Source organism: Sorex fumeus, unplaced genomic scaffold (assembly GCF_029834395.1).
Source record: "Sorex fumeus unplaced genomic scaffold, SorFum_2.1 ptg000042l, whole genome shotgun sequence".
NCBI lineage: Eukaryota > Metazoa > Chordata > Mammalia > Eulipotyphla > Soricidae > Sorex > Sorex fumeus.
The window spans coordinates 2,934,793-2,955,963 of NW_026606099.1; the positions used below are offsets into that span (position 1 = coordinate 2,934,793).

The 21,171-nt window shown below is 42.1% G+C and overlaps 1 protein-coding gene across 2 annotated transcripts in view; it reads right to left on the bottom strand.

Annotated features, from left to right (window-relative positions):
- USP18 (ubiquitin specific peptidase 18) overlaps positions 1-21,171 on the bottom strand; it is a 55,877-nt gene that overhangs the window by 6,288 nt on the left and 28,418 nt on the right. For both annotated transcript variants that reach the window (XR_008793296.1, XM_056120157.1), the window contains exons 5-8: positions 5,146-5,225; positions 4,751-4,897; positions 3,908-4,003; positions 2,860-3,027 (exon numbers count right to left, since the gene is read on the bottom strand). Coding sequence is in view for 1 of the 2 variants with exons in the window: in XM_056120157.1 (XP_055976132.1) it covers positions 2,860-3,027; positions 3,908-4,003; positions 4,751-4,897; positions 5,146-5,225 (491 nt within the window). In the remaining variant the exon portion in view is untranslated. The remainder of the gene's footprint in view (positions 1-2,859; positions 3,028-3,907; positions 4,004-4,750; positions 4,898-5,145; positions 5,226-21,171) is intronic.

The following is a 21,171-nucleotide window of genomic DNA, read 5'->3' on the forward strand; positions in this document are numbered from 1 at the left end:
TTTCCTCAAGTTAAAAAAAAACTATCTTGCTTCATATATATTATATATATATATATATGTCACAAGAGAAGAGGTTACAAAGGTCAAGTCAATGATTAGAATTTTATTCCAGAGGTGAAGGTGATAGTTTTTGAGAGGAGGAGCCTCTCAAACAGTGCAAAGAAGAGCACCAGTGATACTCAAGGTTCTCTGAGACTACAACCAGCAGTTCTTTTGGGTGTTTGTTGCAAGTGATTGAGAGAACCACTATGACTCCATTTTGGAAAGTCATTTTGTGCCTCAGTATCATGTGTTAGGACCATAGTAGGAACAATAGCAGAAGAGGATTAATAGCATAGAATACTACAAAGAAATCAGGTCAGGAAAATCCCAAAATGTATTCCTTATATTTTGCGGTAAGTCATTCAATTCACTCAAACCTTGGAAAGTCAAGATAAGAAATAATTCTCTGTGAAAATGAGTAATAGCAATAGAAAGATAATTTTGACTGTGAGAAGGATCTCACATTGGACATAAATTCTTATTTCTAGAATGAATATTATTCTACTTTACTCAGTATATCAAAACTGTCCTTTTAAAACAGAATCAATGAGGAGGGGCAGGAGTGCGAGCAGTGCAAATGAAGTCTTCAAAAAACGTTTCAAAGTGTTCTATTTTCCAGTAGTTACTTTATGCTGTGTTTTTTTACTTTGAGGTGCTATAATCTTCAATACTGTTAAATATAGAATTTAATGCATAAAACATCCCAACACTACGCCCTCCGCTAGAGTGTCTACTTCCCTCCACTATTATCTCAGTTCATCCCTTGCATCTTCCATCTTTCTTTCCCACTGATCTCCCCTTCAAATCTGTTGACTGGCTCTCAGGTTCTGTTACCTTTGGCCATTTGCTGTTTTTTTATATTCCATATATGAGAGAGATCATTCTGTACATATCCTCTCCAGACTTCACTAATGCTGGATTTTTTTAATGCAAGGCAATTTCCAGATCTAGTGAAAAGAAATAGTACCAACCAGCCTGGTACCAGTACCAACGTGTCTTGTACATATTTCACATATCTTTATAATAGGTATATATAAAACTTCAACTAGAAAATATCAAGTAAAAGAAAAATATGGGAAATATGAATAAACTTAACCAAACTAAAAGAGGAGAAAACAAGAAATTTCAAATATAGGGTAGTCAGGGAAATCTGAATATTGATTGGATATTAGATGATATCAAGCATTACAAAATGACTTGGTTACTTCTAGAAAATTGTATTAATTCTTTAGAAATAATAAGATGATTTATAAACATCAGTATGCATAAACACTATTTAAATGGGATTACTAGTCCACAAAAATGTATGTATATGAGTACATAAGCATATTATTTGCAGACTACTTGCATCTCCTACACAAAGTGATGTTTTTTCCATCAGAGAGACTTAGAAGTACTTCAGATGTTGGACAATTAGCCAGAGATTTGAAAAAGTGAAATAGGTGTATCTCCAAAAACACATTTTTTATTTTTGTGTTGTTTCCAAATAAATTCGATTGTTATCGGAATAACTGAATACTTCTGTCTGAAGTCAATACCCATGAAGGGGCACTATATCTGGGATTTACTTCAACATAATCCACTTAAAATAATCCATCTAAAAGGGAAAGAGAACAAAAATGTAGGCAATGCAAGAATGTCCATGAGCTTTGATAACTGTTGAAGCAACTTGAGAGTCTTGGAGATTCAGTGAGGAGTAAGCACGATCTTTTTCCATAATAACTATTTCAAGAAGAAAAAGAAATATTAAATAACTCCATCAAGTAGACTGTGTGAGTAGAATTAAGGAAAAATCAAAGAATAAAAAAAAACCTGTAGTGAATGAATATGCCACAGTGGGAAATAAGTTACATTATAGTAGAAAAGATTTTTTTGTTGTTTTTGGACTAAACGAGGCAGTGCTTAGAGGTCTGCATTTGGGAACTGCTCCAGGTGTGGTTCAGGGGACTATATGGGATGCTAGGGATCAAACCCAGGCTAGCCATATACAAGGCAAGTGCCTTACCCACTGTATGATCCCTTCAGCCCCTATGGTAGAAAAGATTCTGAGGTCTATCATGACTCAATTTTTTTATATATCTCAATTTTGATCATTAAAATATTATTTTAGGGAGAGTGTGGGATGGGGGTATACTGGGGTTTTTGGTGGTGGAGAATGGGCACTGGTGAAGGTACGGTTGTTTCATTGTATGACTGAGACTTAGACCCGAAAGCTTTGTAACTGCTCTCACGATGATTCAATAAATAAAATTATAAAAAATGAAAAAAAAAGTAAGATGGAGTTCATGCACAATTCAGTCAGCTAATCAGTGGTTGAATAAATAGCAGTACTCCTACATTTAAAAAATATTATTTTAAAAAGTAATTTTTCTAAAAAAAAAAAAAAGTAATTTTTCTGGGGCTGGAGAGATAGCACAGCGGGTAGGGCATTTGCCTTGCACGCGGCCAACCCGGGTTGGATTCCCAGCATCCTATATGGTCCCCTGAGCACCGCCAGGAGTAACTCCTGAGTGCAGAGCCAGGAGTAACCCCTGTGTATCGCTGGGTGTGACCCAAAAAGCAAAAAAAAAAGTAACTTTTCCTTACAGTGGCCTTTATGCATCACACCAAGTTGTCAATCAATGTTTTCCCTTTTGTGTATTTCAAGTATGGGTAGTAGAGGATATTTCTGAGATGAGAGAATGACACAGACAGAAACCCCCCAAAACACTGCTAATTAATGAATGGGATACTTCAAGATACTTAGGTTAAGATAAGGAAAAAAAGGAAAGAATGTGATGCTTTTTAAGCATAATGAGTCAGGAAGGACCATCTCACATATTCCTCAGCATTGCAGAGGTCTTGCTGAGTCAGGAGGACCTGATTTAAATCCAAACTCTGAGGGAAGTAGAGTGAGCGGCAATTTTTTTCTGTCTTCGAATTCTTGATGGAGAACCGCTTAAGGTGAATTGTCAAGGTTTGGGGCAAATGGGTTAACTTGAAGACCTGAAAGAGAAAATCACTCTGGAAATAGAGACTTTGGCACTTGGAATGGATTGATTCATGGAAATACTTGGTCTAATGGTATGTTCTTTCCCAAAGATAAGTACAATAATATAATTCAAAGGGCCCTCATTGCTGAACCTACTTAACTTTCCCTAGAAGACAAAAGCAGGGGGCTGGAGCAATAGCACAGCAGGTAGGGCGTTTGGCTTTCATGTGGTCGACCCGGGTTCAATTCCCAGCATCCATATGGTCCCCCAGCACCACCAGGAGTAATTCCTGAGTTCAGAGCCAGGAGTAACTCCTGTGTATTGCCGGGTGTGACCCAAAAAGCTAAAAAAAAAAAAGGGGGAAGACAAACGCAGCCCTAGGAAGTTAGTCTAAGGGAAAACCTCTGTCTCCCTCTCTTGGGCCTTTTCTTATTTTCCTTAAAAGGTTAAGGGATTGGGGAGGGAGATATATCAAATGAATAGAACAATACCTTGCACATAGGAGCTCCTGGTTCTATCTCTAACCCCACAAGGTCCTTTGAGAAGTGCCAGGAGAAACCCCAAGCATTTCTGAGTGTGCCTCACATCCCAAGAAAAGATTTCAAGGACGACCAAAGATAAGTCTCAAAGGACTGTAGGATGTGCTTTACATGCAGGAGCCCAAGCTTTAAGCATCAGCACTGACTGCATACACACAAGTCTCCAATTACCTCTGGGAACGGCTCAAAGACCAAATCCAAAATATACTCCAAACAGAACATCCAGCTCTGGTGATCAGAAGCCTCAGAACCCTAAGTACTAGTCTCAGTCATTAAGAGGTATCCTCAGGGGCTCTCTGAAGACTCATAAAATCCACTAAGGAGAGCCAATAACTAGATTTCTGAAATCAGTACCTCTTTCCCAACAGTTTTCTTCTCACAGGTAACACAGAAACATTTGTTTTGGCTTGATAACTCCTTAGGATGGAAGAAATAGCGAAGGGCTTCTTCCTATCCAAGAGAAAAAGAAATAACAGGATTTGTATTTCTCATGTACAGCAGATGAGAGAATGGGGATCATATGACCCACTGTGGGCCCCTAGGATATTCCTAGGTGAAAATTTTCATAAATTGGGGACCATGACATGAACCATGGCATGAAACTAAGAATGTTATGCCACAAAATGAAACAATGTTATAATGGGGATATGTTCAGATAAAAAAGGTTGAAAAACAGAGTAAAAACTCTCCAACTACAGGTAGAAATTTAAAGTTCTTCTGATTCTTTGCAAGTCCCTTTAGTGTGAGGCACATAGTAGGCTCTCAGAAAGTAATTCATGATTTTTAGAAAACAACAGAAGGCGGCAATTGTTAAAGGAATGGTGTAAAGGAAAAGTAGGATGGATAATATTCTTTTTCATAAGATCAAGAGCGAACTTAGCTTGAGTCATGCAAAGCAAATAGAAATCCCTTTTCAAATTTGATTGAGGTACTGTGATTTATAAAATTATTAATGTGATGTCTTCCCGTGTACATAATTCCAACACCACACCCATCACAATAAATATACCCACCTTCCTTTTCCCAAGGATGTCAATGCCCATCCCTACACACACACACACACACACACACACACACACACACACACACACACACACTCGCACACAGAGTTTCATGGTAAATTTAAAAAACTAAAGGATATAAATAAGGCTGATCCTATGGAGGTATGGGCGCAGCAAAATAGACAAAAGAAATTACCAGTGTTTTTAGGGGTTTTGAATCTTTGTCAAAAAGAGAAAGGGAGAGGGTCAACATGCGACTGTCTCTGCTACTCTCCATCAAACACTCAGAGCAAACCACAGACTCCTTCAGTTGAATTGTATACAGATCCTGCAATCTTTCTACCTGTAAAAGAGAGGAGGAAAGCAAAAAGTACAGGTCAAAGGCAAAAAAGAAAAACAACTGTGATGAGGCTCAAGGAACAAAAGCCACTAATACTCTTTCTTCTACTAAAAAAAGGTTCAAAATTGTAATAAAAGTAATAATAGTGTTATAAGCATTTTATGTAGATTCTTTTTTAATCCTCTCTACTTGAGTTAAGTCCAGTAAAAAACATCTTAAACTGCTGAATGCTATAAATTCTTGGATCTTACCAAGTCCACATCAGTGATTTGGTCTTTAATTAGGTTCCACACTATGAGGTAAAGTTGAGCAGCATCATGTTGGACAAACACTGTTCAAAGAGAAAAAAGCCAAATAAGTGAGGTGGCCAGGGACATTTCTTCTGTCCTTCTCCCCGATTCCTTAGCTACACACATGAGCCTATAGTCCTCTTATAGCCTTCCTCACTTTCCAGAATGCTTCCATTACAAATTAGGTTCTCAATAACTGGATGAGAATCTTTATACTTATACCTTCTTTTAAAACTTAAATTTAGTCCTATGACATAATACAAGTTATTGTTATCTCACTTGTCAACCTCTTGATCTTTGTTAATCTTCATGTTATCCAGCTAGATAAAATATCTAGTCATAATGATTCTCTCCTTGTCCATGCAAACTCAGTACTATAATTTGGACTCCTACAGTGATTCATGTCTTTGTGACTTTAAATGTTTTCTTCATTGATTTCATGACCCTAAAAGTTTCAATTTCTCTCTATATAAACCAGATTTTCCTTAAAATTGTCTACAAGAGGGGAACGACCATTTCAGTATTAGATGATGCTGGCTAGGAGACAGGGACTCCACAGTGGATTCTATATGTGTTTAACAAGTACTGAGATGATAAAATTATTGTGTTATAATTAAATATGATGATACAAATAAATTTTAAAGAACTATGCTATTTTTCGGGCTGGAGCGATAGCACAGCGGTAGGCTGTTTGCCTTGCACGCAGCCAACATGGTCGACCCGAGTTCGATTCCTCTGCCCCTCTCGGAGAGCCCAGCAAGCTACCAAGATATCTTGCCTGCACGGCAGAGCCTGGCAAGCTACCCGTGATGTATTCGATATGCCAAACACAGTAACAACAAAGTCTCCAATGGAGATGTTACTGGGCCCTCTCGAGCAAATCGATGAACAACGGGAGGACAGTGACAGTGACAATGCTATTTTTCACCAGAGGCACATGGACCTAACCCAGAGTCCAGCAGCTTGTGGCAGAAATGTGAATGGATTATGCATTAAACTATGGAGACATGCCCCCATCCCGGGAGGGAAAGGGTGTCTGTCTCTTCTGCCTCCCCTCCCCCCTCAACCCCCCTCCCCCAGCAGCACGGTGGTCGCCACCTCAGAGTTTGTTGGACAGCCAGGTATGAGCCAGCGGTGACAGGGCAACTGCAGCCTCATGGGATGGGGATGGAACCGGCAGGTCCTTCACACACTACCTAGGCCACGAGTTGTCCCCCACAAGCAGCTCTCCAGCACGGCCATGGCACCAGAGGCACATGGACCTAATCCAGAGCCCAGCAGCTTGCGGCAGAAATGTGAATGGACTATGTGTTAAACTACAGTGCCATGCCCCCCCCCACCCGGGGAAGGAAGGGGTGTCTGTCTCTTCAGCCTTCCCTGCCCCCACCCCCGCCCCGCAGCATGGCGGCTGCCACCTCAGATCTTAAAATAAGATAAGAAATCCTTATTTCTCAACAATTGTAAAAAATTTAAAAGACTGAATTATCCAAACAAAATACACATTGCAAATACCTAGTCCCCTCTTACAATAGTTAGTCTTGTTTGGCATCAGCATAGCCATTTTGGAAAAGCGCAGTTTTTGCCAGTAACCATCAGTTGAACCAGATAACACCCACTTATGGGGATCAGCTGAAAAAGCAAAACCTACTTGAAGTCAGTAGAGATAACCACCTAGCCTTAAAAAAAAAGTCACCAGGAAGTGGCACAAGATGGTCAGGAAAGCACCTTGCATTTTTAGAGTACAAAAAAACCCTGGAAAGAAGGGGAAGGGTTCCTCTCCCACTAGAGGGCATGGCCCTGACTGCTGGGCTTTCGAAACTCCATACTAGTTTGACTTGTGCTAAATAAATCTTATACTGCGAAGCCCATTGCTTTATGTGGTCTTATGGACACCGGACCTTAACACACATATTAATTAAATAGATCCTTATAAAATACCCAACTACAAACTAAAGAAAGATTCAAGTCATGGACCACACATCATGGACTTTTATTTACAAAGTTAGCAGCATATACTCTCCTTCTGCACTTCCGTTGTGTCCCCCACACCAATGTAAAAATTAAAATATTTAAAATATTCAACAATATGCTGTTTACAGAAGACTCACTTCAACTTTAAGGAAATACTAAAAGTGAAGGAGTGGGAAAATTATGCCACACAAATGGAAAATAAGAGAAAATGTAATTATATATCAAAATAGTCTTCAAGTTCATCTGTTCTGATCCCAATCCCCCTGTGTCTTCTTAAAAGTCAGACTCAGGCTAACTTTTCAGAGGTCGTAGAGGAAAAACTCTCCTGGGTACACTTGCCAGGTACCAACATAAGGAAATTCATTTCTATCCATCTGTCCTGACCCCAGTGTCCCACAGTGAAGCTCAGACCTACTCTACACCAACAACACTATCATAATATGGAATCTAAGCACACCTCACTATTCCAAGCTTCAAACCAAAGAATATGACCTGTACTTAAGCAGCAACATTAAACAACACTGCTCCAATGTAACCTCATAAACGGTGAATATAACATCTAACGCAATGGGAAAGAAAAAGAACACAAAAGACAAAAAAAAAAAACCCAGGAGGATCACCAGTGACATCAGACCTCTGAAATCTGCCTGAAGAAGACTTCAGGAGAGCAATCAGGACAATGCTCAACAATCTGAAAGTGATGTTCAAGCAAAGAATCAATAAACTTGAAGATAGCGTGATAGAAAAAAATGGAAAACAAAAAACCCTAAGAATGCAGTAATAAGTCTTAGGAGGAAGATGGCTTTGAAGCTGAAACGTGAATTGGTACTCTTAATTATACATCATGTCTGTATAATAATTTAAGTCGGATGATGATTTTGACAATATCAATTCTTCCAATGCATAAACACAGAATATTTTTCCATTTCCTGTTGTGCTCTTCTATTTGTTTCACAGATTCTTTCACAAATAACTTAAAAGTTTTCAAAGTATACATCTTTCCATTTTAAAAGTTGATTTGCAAGTACTTGAATTTTTTTTTGCTTTTTTGGGGGGGAGGGGAGTTCACATCCGGTGATGCTCAGGGGTTCCTCCTGGCTCTGCACTAAGGAATTACTCTTGGTGGTGCTTGGGGGACCATATGAGGGACTTTATGGGCGTTTGCCTAATCTCATGCCAGACAAACATCCTCCCTGCTGTACTATCACTCTGGCCCCGATATTTGAAATTTTTAAATAACTCCTTTCTTTTATTTTTTATTGAATCGCCATGAAATAAACAGTTACAAAGTTGTTTATAATTGAGTTTCAGTCATACACTGTTTCAACAACTGTCCCTTCACCAGTGTACATTTCCCACCACCAATGTCCCCAGTTTTGTTCCCACCCACCTCCAGCCTGCCTCTGTAAAAGAGTCTCTCTCTCTCTCTCTCTCTCTCTCTTTCTCTCTCTCTCTCTCTCTCTCCTTTTGGGCATTATAGTTTGAAATACAGGTACTAAAAGGTTATCATGTATATCCCTTTACCTTGAATACCAACCCTGAATACAATTTTTAAAATGCCTTTTCCACTTAATCATATGTATATATAAATGTATTATGTATTGATTTTTGTGTATTGATTATATATCCTTTCACTTTTCTGTATTTAGTTTATTGTTTCAAATAGTTTTTAGTGGAATCTTTAGGGTTTTCTATGTATAATACCATGTTATCTGCAAATAGTGATTGATTGATTTCTTTTCCAGTTTGGATCTTTTTTTTTATTTATTTATTGAATCACTGTGGGAAAAGTTACAAAGCTTTCAGGTTTAGGTCTCAGTCACGTAAATATCAAACACATTTCCCTTTACCAATACTTATTTTTTACCATGAAGAACCCCAATAAAACCCTACCCCCCACCCCTCCCAGTCCCTGTGAGGCAGATGAATTCTAGTTAACACTCTATCTGCTTTGATTAGATTCATTGTTTCAATAAAAGATTCACCACTATTATTTAGAGTTTACCCCCCCCCCCAAATCAGACATGCTGAAAAAGCATTGTGAAGTGATTTGCTTTCTACAGCTGGGTTCAAGAATAAAATATTGGTTTTGGATTTCTGCTATTTTACTTATTAACCCTGGAAGTATTTCTACTGAAAGTCAGATAATTAAGAAATTGGTTTCTGTGCTCTGGAGTCGTGGCCGTGCCAGAGAGCCGCTCGTGGGGGGCAACTGGTGACCTCGGTAGGGCGTGAAGGGCGGACCGAAACGCCCCCCTTCCCATGAGGTTTTAGTCGCCCCCACACCCCCGGCTCATACCTGCTGTCCACAAGTCTCCCATGTGGCCGCCATCTTTCTTTCCAGAGAGGAGAGGGCAAATGGGGCAACACCCTTTCCCCTCCAGCAGACTTGATGGCCTGGATTAACGCATAGTCCGTTCACTTTTCTGCTCCAAGCTGCTGGGTTCTGCATTAAGTCCTTGTGCTTCTGGGGCTGTGGCCATGCTGGAGAGCCGCTCGTGGGGGGCAACTGGTGACCTCGGTAGGGCGTGAAGAACGGACCGGAACGCCCCCCTTCCCATGAGGTTTTAGTTGCCCCCACACCCCTGGCTCATACCTGCTGTCCACAAGGCTCCCATGCGGCCGCCATCTTTCTTTCCAGAGAAGAGAGGGCGAATGGGGCAACACCCTTTCCCCTCCGGGCAGACATGATGGCCTGGATTAACGCATAGTCTTTTCGCTTTTCTGCTCCAAGCTGTTGGGTTCTGCATTAAGTCCTTGTGTTTCTGGGGCTGTGGCCGTGCTCCAAACTTAACTCTGATTTTCAGGGAGAAACGTTGGGTGGTGTACTTCCCATTGATCACTTTGTATATAGAGAGATGTCGTGCAGCTGCGTGGTTTGGAGGAAAAGTCCTAGTGCCCGCATACTCGAGCTGTGCTTGTAGAGGCTTCTGGTCACCGGGGTTCCATCTGGGGGAGGCGGGATGCGGCACCTACCCCATCTGGGACTTCCCGATGATCTCGGCTCTTTTTGGAACTTTTTTTTTCTCCGGGAGCTGTGGAGCCTGCCCTCCATGTGGCCCTTCTCTTCGGCTGTATGCTTTAAAGACGGCCCAGTTTGGATCTTTTTGATTTCTTGGATGTTTGTTAGCCTCTCTTGACATGGCTGACTTCCTTAATTTATTTATTAAAGTTGAAATGTTGTAAGATTTATCAATTTAATGTAAATCTTAAATTTTTAGCACAGATCACTTGATCATTTGACATCCCGTTACTCATCGATTTGCTCAAGTGGGCGCCAGTAACATCTCCTTTTGTCCCTGTTGCATGCTAGTGTAGCCCAATGGCATCTGCTCACTCCAGGAACACGAAGAGCCTCAAACAGATCATTCAGGGTCTTGACGAAGAAGTCTGACCATCTCGTAGGTGAGCAGCCACACCGTCTTTTGACAACTTGTGGAATCCAGTCAGTAACGGCTCTAGTCCAGTGGCCATCTCCAAATCTCATTACATGTCCAGCCCATCTGATTTTCTACGCCTTGCCAAATGAGACAGCATCCCTGATTCTTGGCCATCGACAGAGGTCAGAACTCTGAATTCTTTCTCTCATTTGATTGAAACGTGATACTCAAATCATAGCTTTTTTGATTCCTCTTTGGGAGACCTGAATAGCGTTGTCATCCTGTTTGCATAAGGCTCAGGTCTCTGAGACATATGTTAATGCAGGAAGAACAGTGAAATAGAAGAAATGTGCCCAGAGCTGGAGGTTCTTCGTCTTCTTAGTTATTTCTTCAATGCTCTTGAAGGCATTCCAAGCTGCTCTCTTCCTCCTGCACAACTCAGGTGCCAGGTCATTTTTCATGTTGACTTCTCGGCCTGGGTACACATAACTTGCATTCAGAGATGTTTGTTTCATTGAGAGTGAATGGAACGTCAGGAACGTGACCGTTTCTCATAAACATTGTCTTCGTGAGATTCAGCTGTAGTCCGACCTTTCCACACTCACGGTCGAAGTTGGCCAGCATTTGCACTGCTTGGTTAATGTTTGGTGTTATTAGAACAATGTCATCAGCAAAGCAGAAGTGGTGCAGTTGCCGACCGTCTATGTTCACTCCCATTCTTTCCCATTCCATTCGTCGCATGACGTTCTCGAGGGTGACACTGAAGAGTTTCGGTGAAATGGTATCACCCTGCCAAACCCCTTTCTTGACATGGATGATCACTTCTTTGTAGAATGGTAAGATCATGGTAGTGAATCCATAATACAGCTCACGGAGGATGCTGATGTATTGAGTTAAAATGCCCTGTTTAGCTTCGATGACCACTTCCATCTCAATAGAATCAAAGACCTTCTTTAAATCTTCTTTAGCCCAGAGCTATCTACTAATTTTTTAATTTATATGCCAGTAAAAAAATATAGTTTTTGAAAAAGGATTTTTTTAACCCCGTTGCCCCCCCTTTTTTACTTGAAAAGGGATTTTTATTTGACCAAGTTATCAATTACGACATTTTAGAATCCCAGAAAATTATCTCTATTCACTAGAGATGTGTATAGGTGTCAATACCTACACAATTAAAAAAGGTATCTCTCCTAAATATTTAAAAACATAGTAAGAGAACAACAAGTGGTCAAAATTATTATAACTGAAGATTTTGTCTACAAAGCTGAGCTTAAATAGGAGGGTAGTTAGGGGTCCTTGGATAGCAGGAAGGCTCTTTGGTGATGGGTATAGTGTTCTGAGAGTTCTCTTAAACTTTGAAGCCCTTTTTCCCCTCTCTGTGAAAGTAGAATTTCACAAGAAGGAGATGGTTGTCTGATCTCATTTGGAATTTTGGGACAAAAGCAACATCGGTCAGGCAAAACCATCGATTGAATATGATGTGGTCAATTTCGTTGTGGAACTGTCCACCGGGAGACTACCATGTCCAACGTTTAGATTTGGCCTTCTGTAACTGTGAGTTACTGTGAATGGTCTTGGTCGACGTGATGACCTCAGTCTCTCACCCTGTTTGTTCCATTGTAGGCCGTGGGTCCTGATGTGGAATTCTTCAGGCAATCTTCTTGGTCCTATCTGGCATTAAAATACCAAAAAGGTAGGGGGTATGGTGCCACCAGCAGGTCAATCTGTACCTGTGAGGTGAGTGCATCAGCAGCCTGTTGGCATCTTCAGACTTCCAGATACCCCAAAATTGCTGCTGTGCCTTTGGCCAGACCCCAAAAACTTGGGGCAATGTTTACCAAGAAAATAAACGGCCAAAAGTTAGGTATGTGAGAGACACACTCAAAAACCACCTCCAGCTCAGCTGAATAATTGGAGCATGAACTCTCTGGTTCCTGATCGAACTGCTTAATGGCCATGATCCCAGAAACTCAGAAACAAATCTCGGAACTCAATGACTTTTGGCAGAAATGCGTCCGGTCCCTGTAGTAGGTTACTGGCGCTGGGCCATCCCAGGTGGGAATAGGTTTCGTGCCTTGGCCTGTTCCCTTAGTGGCCCAGTGGCCGTCATCCTCCAGAGGCCACTGGATAGTCAGGTTTGGACCTGCAGTGATGAGACACATGGGGTCTCACAGGATGGGGGTGGAGCCGGCCCTTTCCTCCCCATCCCAAGGAGACCCCGAGTTGCCTCCCACGAACTGCCTCTCTGGCTCCTGATCAAGCTGCTTAACGGCAATGATCCCAGAGACTCAGAAACAAATCTCAAAACCCAGCAGCTTTTGGCAGAAATGCATCTGGACTGTATACAAGGTGGCTCAGAGCTTATTGGAAAGCCAGGTATGAGCCAGCAGTGATGGGGCAACTGCAGTCTCATGGGAAGGGGGGCGGTACCAGCTTGTCCTTCATGCCCTACCGAGGTCACAAGTTGCCCCCTCATGAGTGGCTATCCGGCATGGCCATGGCTCCAGAGGCAAAAAGACTTAATCCAGAGCTCGGCAACTTGTGGCAGAAAAGTGAATGGACCTTGTGCTAAACTACGACACCATGCCTCCCCAGGAGGGAAAGGGTGTTGCTCCCTTCCACCATTCCCGTCCCCCCCCAACCCCGGCAGCAAGGTGGCCACCGCCTTGGAGCTTATTGGAAAGCCAGGTATGAGCCAGTGGTGGTGAGGCAACTGCAGTCTCAAAGGAAGGGGGCGGTACCGGCTCCTCCTTCACGCCCTACTGAGGTCACGAGTTGCCCCCCATGAGTGGCTCTCCGGCATGGCCATGGCTCCAGAGGCAAAAGGACTTAGTCCAGAGCCAGGAAACTTGCAGCAGAAAAGTGAATGGACCATGTGTTAGACTATGGTGTCATGCCTCCCTAGGAGGGAAAGGGTGTTGCTCCCTTCCACCTTACCCCTCCCCAGCAGCAAGGTGGACACCACCTCAGAGCTTATAGGAAAGCCAGGTATGAGCCAGCGGTGACGGGGTAACTGCAGTCTCATGGGAAGGGGGGTAGTACCCGCTAGTCCTTCATGCCCTACTGAGGTCATGAGTTGCCCCCTATGAGTGGCTCTCCGGCACAGTCATAACACCAGACGGACAGAAACCAATCTTGTAATTATCTGGCTCTTTGCAGAAGTCCAAAATCATTATATGACATTATATGATTCTCATGCCAGCTATAGGAAACAAAGTATTTCACAATGCCTTTTCAGCAATTCTGATTGCTGTGTGTGTGTGTGTGGGGGGGGGATTCTAAACAATAATGGTGCATCTTTTGTCGAAATAATGATTGTAATCAATGTAGAGAAGAGTTAAGTAGAAACCATCTGCTTCACGGGCATTGGGAGGGGTGGGAGGGGGGTATATTGGGGGTTTTGGTGGTGAAAAATGAGTACTGGTGAAGGGAAAGGTGTTTGATCATTGTATGACCGAGACTTAAACCTGAAAGCTTTGTAACTTTTCCTACAGTGATTCAATAAAAAAAAATAAAATTATGAAAAAAAAGTAAGGTGGAGTTCATGCCCAATTCAATCAGCTAATCAGTGGCTGAATAAATAGCAGTACTCCTACATAAAAAATTTTTTAAAAATACCAAAAAGGTGATTTTGTAGATGGTGTGGTCTCCTTACACCTGTGAGAATGATTAGATTAGAGGTCGTCCTAACAGCCTCCATCTCTCTTGAAGGGCCCAGCAAGCTACTGAGGGTATCCCGTCCGCATGGCAGAGCCTAGCAAGCTACCTGTGGCGTATTCAATATGCCAAAAACAGTAACAATAATGGGCCTCATTCCTCTGACCCCCCCCAATGGTTCACTGCTTCATTGTGGCGGGGGGTGGCAACAGTGACAACTGGCAAAGTGTGAACCAACAGGTGCTGCCCAGAGACGCAGGCAGGTGCATGTTGCTCAGCGTTCAGATCATTGCAACATGCCAGTTGACCCAATGAGACTATTACCCAAGGACAGTAGAAACAAGGGACAGGAGGGCTGGCCCACAGTTGGAAGCTTGCCCCGAGTGGTGGGGGAGAAGGAACTGCTGTGATAATGATAGGTGGAAATGATCACTCTGAACAAGAACTGAATGCTGAAAGTAGGTAAAGATTTAGACATGATAACCTTTCAGTACCTGTACTGTAAACCACAATGCCCAAAAAGAAAGAGAAAGAGAGAGCAAGAGAGTGAGAGAGAGAGAGAGAGAGAGAGAGAGAGAGAGAGAGAAGTGCCCGACATAGAAGCAGATTGGATTGAGGATGGGTGTGGTGGAGGGAAACTGGGGACATTGGTGGTGGAAAATGTACACTGGTGAAAGGACCGGTGTTGGAACATTGTATGACTGAAACCCAATCATGAACAACTTTATAACTATGTATCTCACGGTGATTTGACAATAAAAATATAAAATACTAATTAGATAAATAAAGGTAATTGTTTAAACTTTAAAAAAAGTTTTAAAATCTCAACAAAATAGAAATAGAAGGAAGATATCTCCATACTGTAACAGCCGTTTAAAATAAACTCAAATCCTCACTTCCATTTCAAGAGGTACAGTTCCACATCTCCTGAACCTCTGCTTACTGCCCCACACTTCCAGGTAACATTAATCTCCAACTCTACACCTGACCTCTGCTATGTCACAGGCTCTGCTCACAAGACCGCATGACAGATCCTCATCAAATATCATACTACCCACGTTTTACTTCCCATCAGTGGGTGAAGATGGGCAGGGAAGATAGAGAAATTCCCAGGCTAATTTCTAAGTCCAAAAGGATGTGGGGGACTACAAAGGTTCACCCTCAGCACAACATCAGCACAACAAATCTACTAGGCAAGACATATAAAAGCCCACCATGTTCAATGAGTGAAAACAGTAACACTGAAAACTCAACCAGAAACAATAGATCAGCAAATCCTCCAAGAATGACTTTAGTGACACCATAATGTTCATGGGAATGGAATTTCCCCCCGCAAAAGACTTTGTGGGTGGAAATAGTGGGTCTAGAGGGTGGAACTTCTTAATTTTGTGAAGTCCTCCCAAAAAGTCCCACATCTAACAAAAGAAAGGTGTGAGGGTGGGAGAATGTGTGACCAGTGACCCTTGAAGCCACGATAGAAGTCTGATGTCCTCAGATTCTTTTAAGGAAGATTGCTGTGTACCAAGTTGTCCTGACTCTGACCACTGCAAAGACTAGGGCATTGGCACAACTGCCCAGTCGCAGGGAAATGGAGTGTGCTAAAGTTGTCAGTGATCCAAATGGACGGCAGGGATCTGAAAAGAGGACGCTTCCTCAAACCTGGGGACCATAAGCCCCTCTTCACATTATGGGGCCTTGTGGTATTTGTTTCAGTTTGGAGACACGACTGCACCTATTCTCCCCACTGCCACAGACCACCTCAAACCCCTGAACCATCACCTTTCCTCTCTGATTGCTAACAGCCGGGTTGGAGATCTAAGAAATTCCCCCTTTTATGCACCTCTTCCCTCTCCTTAAGAGATAAATCTCCCTGATACAATTCTTTAGTCCCCCTTTATGGGCACTTATGTCAGGTCTATATTCTTAATAAAGTATTTACAGAATATATACTTTTCATCTGCAATAACCATATCAAGGAAGGTGTTCTTCACCAAAGAGTATGATCCCCCTTGGTCCTGAACTGACAACTTCCAGAAGACTTGGATCTCGGAAAACCCAACTTAAGTTTTGTAAGTCTTGGTTTTCACTACCTCTTGCAGCTAAGACATCTTTCCTGTGCCACCAGCCTTTTGGTTCCACCAGGACCTCAGAAAACTCACCACTCTGACTTTTCGACTTGACAGCATAGATCCCAGCTAGGCCTGCCAACCGCCAACTGCTCCAAATTACAATTGAGAGCCCCGAGGTAAGTTTTCAGAGGAAAGGGGGCTAAGTGCATGGAGTGGAGCGAGGAATCAAAAACTGATGCTGAAAAATCTGGGTAGCTTCATGTGAACAGGTAGCAATATCAGAGAACTACAGGGTGAGTTAAAGAGGAACTATTGGAGTCCTTACTGGAATCATTGGAGTCCCTGAAGAACAGAAAGGAAAATTCAGTAAACAACACTAGGTAAGAAAATCACAGGTAAGAATTTCCACAAGCTGAGGACATCACACAGAAAGTTCCAAGAGGTCCAAAGGATCCCAATGGAAATAGACCTAAATAGAAAAAGTCTAAGACATTATAATCAGAATGACAAATGACAAAGACAGAAACAGAATACTGAAAGTGTAATGTGCTATTTACAAGTTGTGATTTTTAAAATTAGCTAAAATGTTTTTATATTCTATGTGTTTTGAACCTGTTTGAGAAATTATTTTAGTTGCAATTTTGCAAAACAGCTAGATTTCCCAGTAACAAGGAATTCTTAGATTTGGTCTAAACACCTTTTCCAATACCTTGTATTATGACATCATGTTGTAACTCCAATACCCATGTTGTGTTGCGTGTAATAATGCAGGTGAGGCAGAAGCAGTAGTGGCAGATCTCTGTTTTCATTCTCAATTCCCAGATTCTCCAATATTTTCAAGAATGAAAACATTGAGTAATAAAGATGCTCAGACTCAGAGATATTAGAAAGTAGAAAGTTTTTTGGAAAGTAGAAGAGGAAAAAAAAAGGAGCTCCCCAAGTGGGGAGGAACTTAGTATAGGATGACTAAATTAAGGTAAGGAAGTTTTGAGTGAGTCATTTTAAGGGCTCCTTGCATTCCGTATTTATTGGTGAGGGTTTACAAAAGGTGCCAGAAAATCACAACGATGACTGACTGGTCTAACTATCTCTGGGCAGATGGGTTCACTAGTGAGTTCTTTCAAACCTTTAAAGAGGATCTACTCCCAATCCTTTTCAAGTTTTTCCAGAAAATGGAAGAAACAAAAACACTTCCAAACAGTTTCTAAGAGGTAAATATAATCCTGATACCTAGATCAGACAGAGGTATCACTAAAAAAGAGAATTACAGACCTATATCCCTGATGAACACAGATGCAAAGATTCTCAACAAAATACTTGCAAATAGAATCCTACAAGTTATCCAAAAGATCATATACCATGACCAAGTAGGATTCATTCCAGGGATGTAAGAATGGTTTAACATTCACAAGTCAATCAAGAATATACATCATATTAATAAAAAAAACATATGATCATGTCAACAGATGCAGAGAAAGCATTTGACAAAATCCAGCACTTGTTCATGATAAAAGCTCTCAACGAAATGGGAGTTGAAGAAACTTCCTCAATTTAGTCAAACCATCTACCACAAGCCCATCACTTAATCACTTAATCACTTAATTCCCGTTATTCATCGATTTATTCGAGCGGGTGCCAGTAACGTCTCCATTCATCCCGGTTGCGTGCTAGCGTAGCCCAATTCACTACCGAGATCTCACCATTCTACAAAAAAGTAATCATCCATATCAAGAGAGGGGTTTGGCAGGGTGATACCATTTCACCAAAACTCTTCAGTGCCACACTCGAGAACATCATGCGACGACTGGAATGGGAAAACATGGGAGTGAAGATAGATGGTCGGCAACTACACCACCTCCGCTTTGCTGATGACATCGTTCTAATAACACCAAACATCAACCAAGCGGCACAAATGCTGAACGACTTTGACCGTGAATGTGGAAAGGTCGGACTACAGCTGAATCTTACGAAGACAATGTTTATGAGAAACAGCCTTGTTCCTGATGCTCCATTCGCTCTCAACGGAACCACCATCTCCGAATGCAACAGTTATATATACCTAGGTCGAGAAATCAACATAATGAATGACCTGGCACCTGAGTTACGCAGGAGGAAGAGAGCAGCTTGGAATGCCTTCAAGAGCATTGAAGAAATAACTAAAAGGACAAAGAACCTCCAGCTACGAGCACATCTCTTTGATTCCACTATTCTTCCTGCATTAACATATGCCTCAGAGACCTGGACCCTACGAAAACAGGATGAGAACGCTATTCGGGTCTCTCAAAGAGGAATCGAAAGAACTATGCTTGGAATATCACGATTCACTCAAATGAGAGATAGAATCCGGAGTTCTGATCTTCGTCAACGCTCAAGAATCAGGGACGCTGTCTCATTTGCCAAGACATCAAAAATCAGATGGACTGGACACGTAATGAGGTTTACAGACAACCGCTGGACTAGAGCCATTACTGATTGGATTCCACGGGACATCTAAAGATCACGTGGACGCCCACCTATAAGATGGTCAGACTTCTTCGTCAAGACCCTAAATGATCAGTTTGAGGCTCTACATGTTCCTAAAACGAACAGATACCATTGGGCTACGCTACCACAAGCCCATAAGAAGAATTATTCTCAATGGGGAAAACTCTAATCTCTAAGATTAGGCACAAGACAAGGTTGCCCACTCTCGCCACTGCTATTCAATATAGTACTGGAAGTACTTTACATAGCAGTTAGTCAAGGAAAAGATATCAAGGACATCCAGATAGGAAATGAAGAATTCAAGCTTTCATTGTTGCAGATAACATGACACTATATTTAGAAAGTCCCAAAGAATCTATATAAAAGCACCTAGAAACAATATATTTGTATAGTGTCAGGTTACAAAACCAATACTCAAAAGTCCATGGCTTTCCCACATACAAATATTGAAAGAGAAGAGATATTAGAAAAACATTTCCAGTGAGGGTATGGTGCCACCAACAGGTCAACCTGTACCTGCAGAGAGAATGCATCAGCAGCCTGATGGTGCCTTCAGGCTTCCTGATACCCCCAAATTGCTGCTGTGCTTTTGGCCAGACCCCCAACAACTTGGGGCCAAGTTTACCAAGAAATTAAACAGCCAAAAGTTAGGTATGTGAGAGGCACGCCCACAGACCATCTCCGACCCAGCTATACAAGCTTATTTATTGACCTTATTTCAGAGATCCGTAAATAAATCTCAAAAGAGATCGAAAGCCACAGTTAATCTTGGAAACCGCACATGGCTGAACAGACCAGGGTAAATTGGATGGGGACAAGTTGGCCTGGTATCCGCCCACGCAGAGCGCCCTTCAGCTGCTTGCCTCCACAATCCAAAATCGCCGCCATACCTGCGGCCTGACTCCACCATCTCAGGATGAACCTCACCAAGATATCACGGTCACGGTCACGGTCACGGTCCTCCCATTGTTCATCGATTTGCTCGAGCAGGCCCAGTAACATCTCCATTGGAGACTTTGTTGTTACTGTGTCTGGCACATCGAATACATCACGGGGAGCTTGCCAGGCTCTGCCGTGCGGGCGAGATACTCTCGGTAGCTTGCCAGGCTCTCCGAGAGGGGCGGAGGAATCGAACTCGGGTCGGCCATGTTGGCTGAGTGCAAGGCGAATGCCCTAGCGCTGTGCTATCGCTCCAGCCCTGGCCAACACAGGTTCGATTCCCAGCATCCCATATGGTCCCCCGAGCACTGCCAGGAGTGATTCCTGAGTGCATGATCCAGGAGTAACCCCTGAGCATCGCCGGGTGTGACCCAAAAAGCACCAAGATATAATCTACTGAAAATTCGGGTATGCTGATTTTGTGACTGAAATCTCCAGGCTTTCTTGTGGTCTGGATGAACTACTTTCCCCCACCTTCCTGTACTTCTGGAAGCCTCGGCAGTCACATACACACACCAAAGAGGCCACCCAACTAAAAACCCACTCCAACCTTACTGTCCCAATAAAAATACTGAATGCCCCAAACGAACATGATGACCTCCTAATACCTGTATTGCAAATCATAATGCACAAAAGAAAAAGGAGAGAGAGACCAAGAAGGAAAGTGTCTCCCATAGAGGGAGGACGGGGGGGTGGGGTGATGGTGATCGGGAAATGGGGGACATTGGTGGGAAGTGTACACTGGTGGAGGGATGGGTGCTGGATCACTGTATGACTGAAATCCAATTAAGAACAGATTTGTAATGGTCTATCACATGGATATCCAATTTAAAAAAATTTTTTTAAAGTAATGTGGAGTTCATGCCCAGCTCAGTCATCTTAATCAATGGCCGAATAAATAGCAGAACTCCTACATTTAAAATAAATAAATAAATAAGATTGATGAGATTCTGAGACATTCAAATAGAATAGCATTTCCCATAGTAGATTAGTTCTGAGAATTGAGCTAATTTTGAGCACCATCAACCTAGAAATGACTTGAGACCATAGAATTTGATTTGATCACCAATAGAAAGAAGGATAAATTTAAACAGAGTCCTAAGTGGAAAAAAAGTACTATAGATTGTAATGTATTTTAGTTCCTCATTCACGTACAGATGTGAATGGTAAATCTAAATATACAGGAAGCAATAAGAAAATAATTCTTAAATTTATCCTTTTTCAGGAGTGCCCTGCCACAGAGGCAGGGTGGGGTGGAGGGATTAGGGGGTGGGAGAGATACTGGGATTGGTGGGGGTGGAGAATGGGCACTGGTGGTGGGATGGGTACTTGATCATTGTATAACTGAACCCCAAGCACAAAAATGTGTAAGTCTACAACTGTGTTGTAGTCATGGTGTTTCACTAATGAAAAAAAAATTGTCCTTTTTATTATTTGTCCCATGTGTTGTTTTTTATTTCAGTTTGTAGTGAGACTTAATGAAGTTG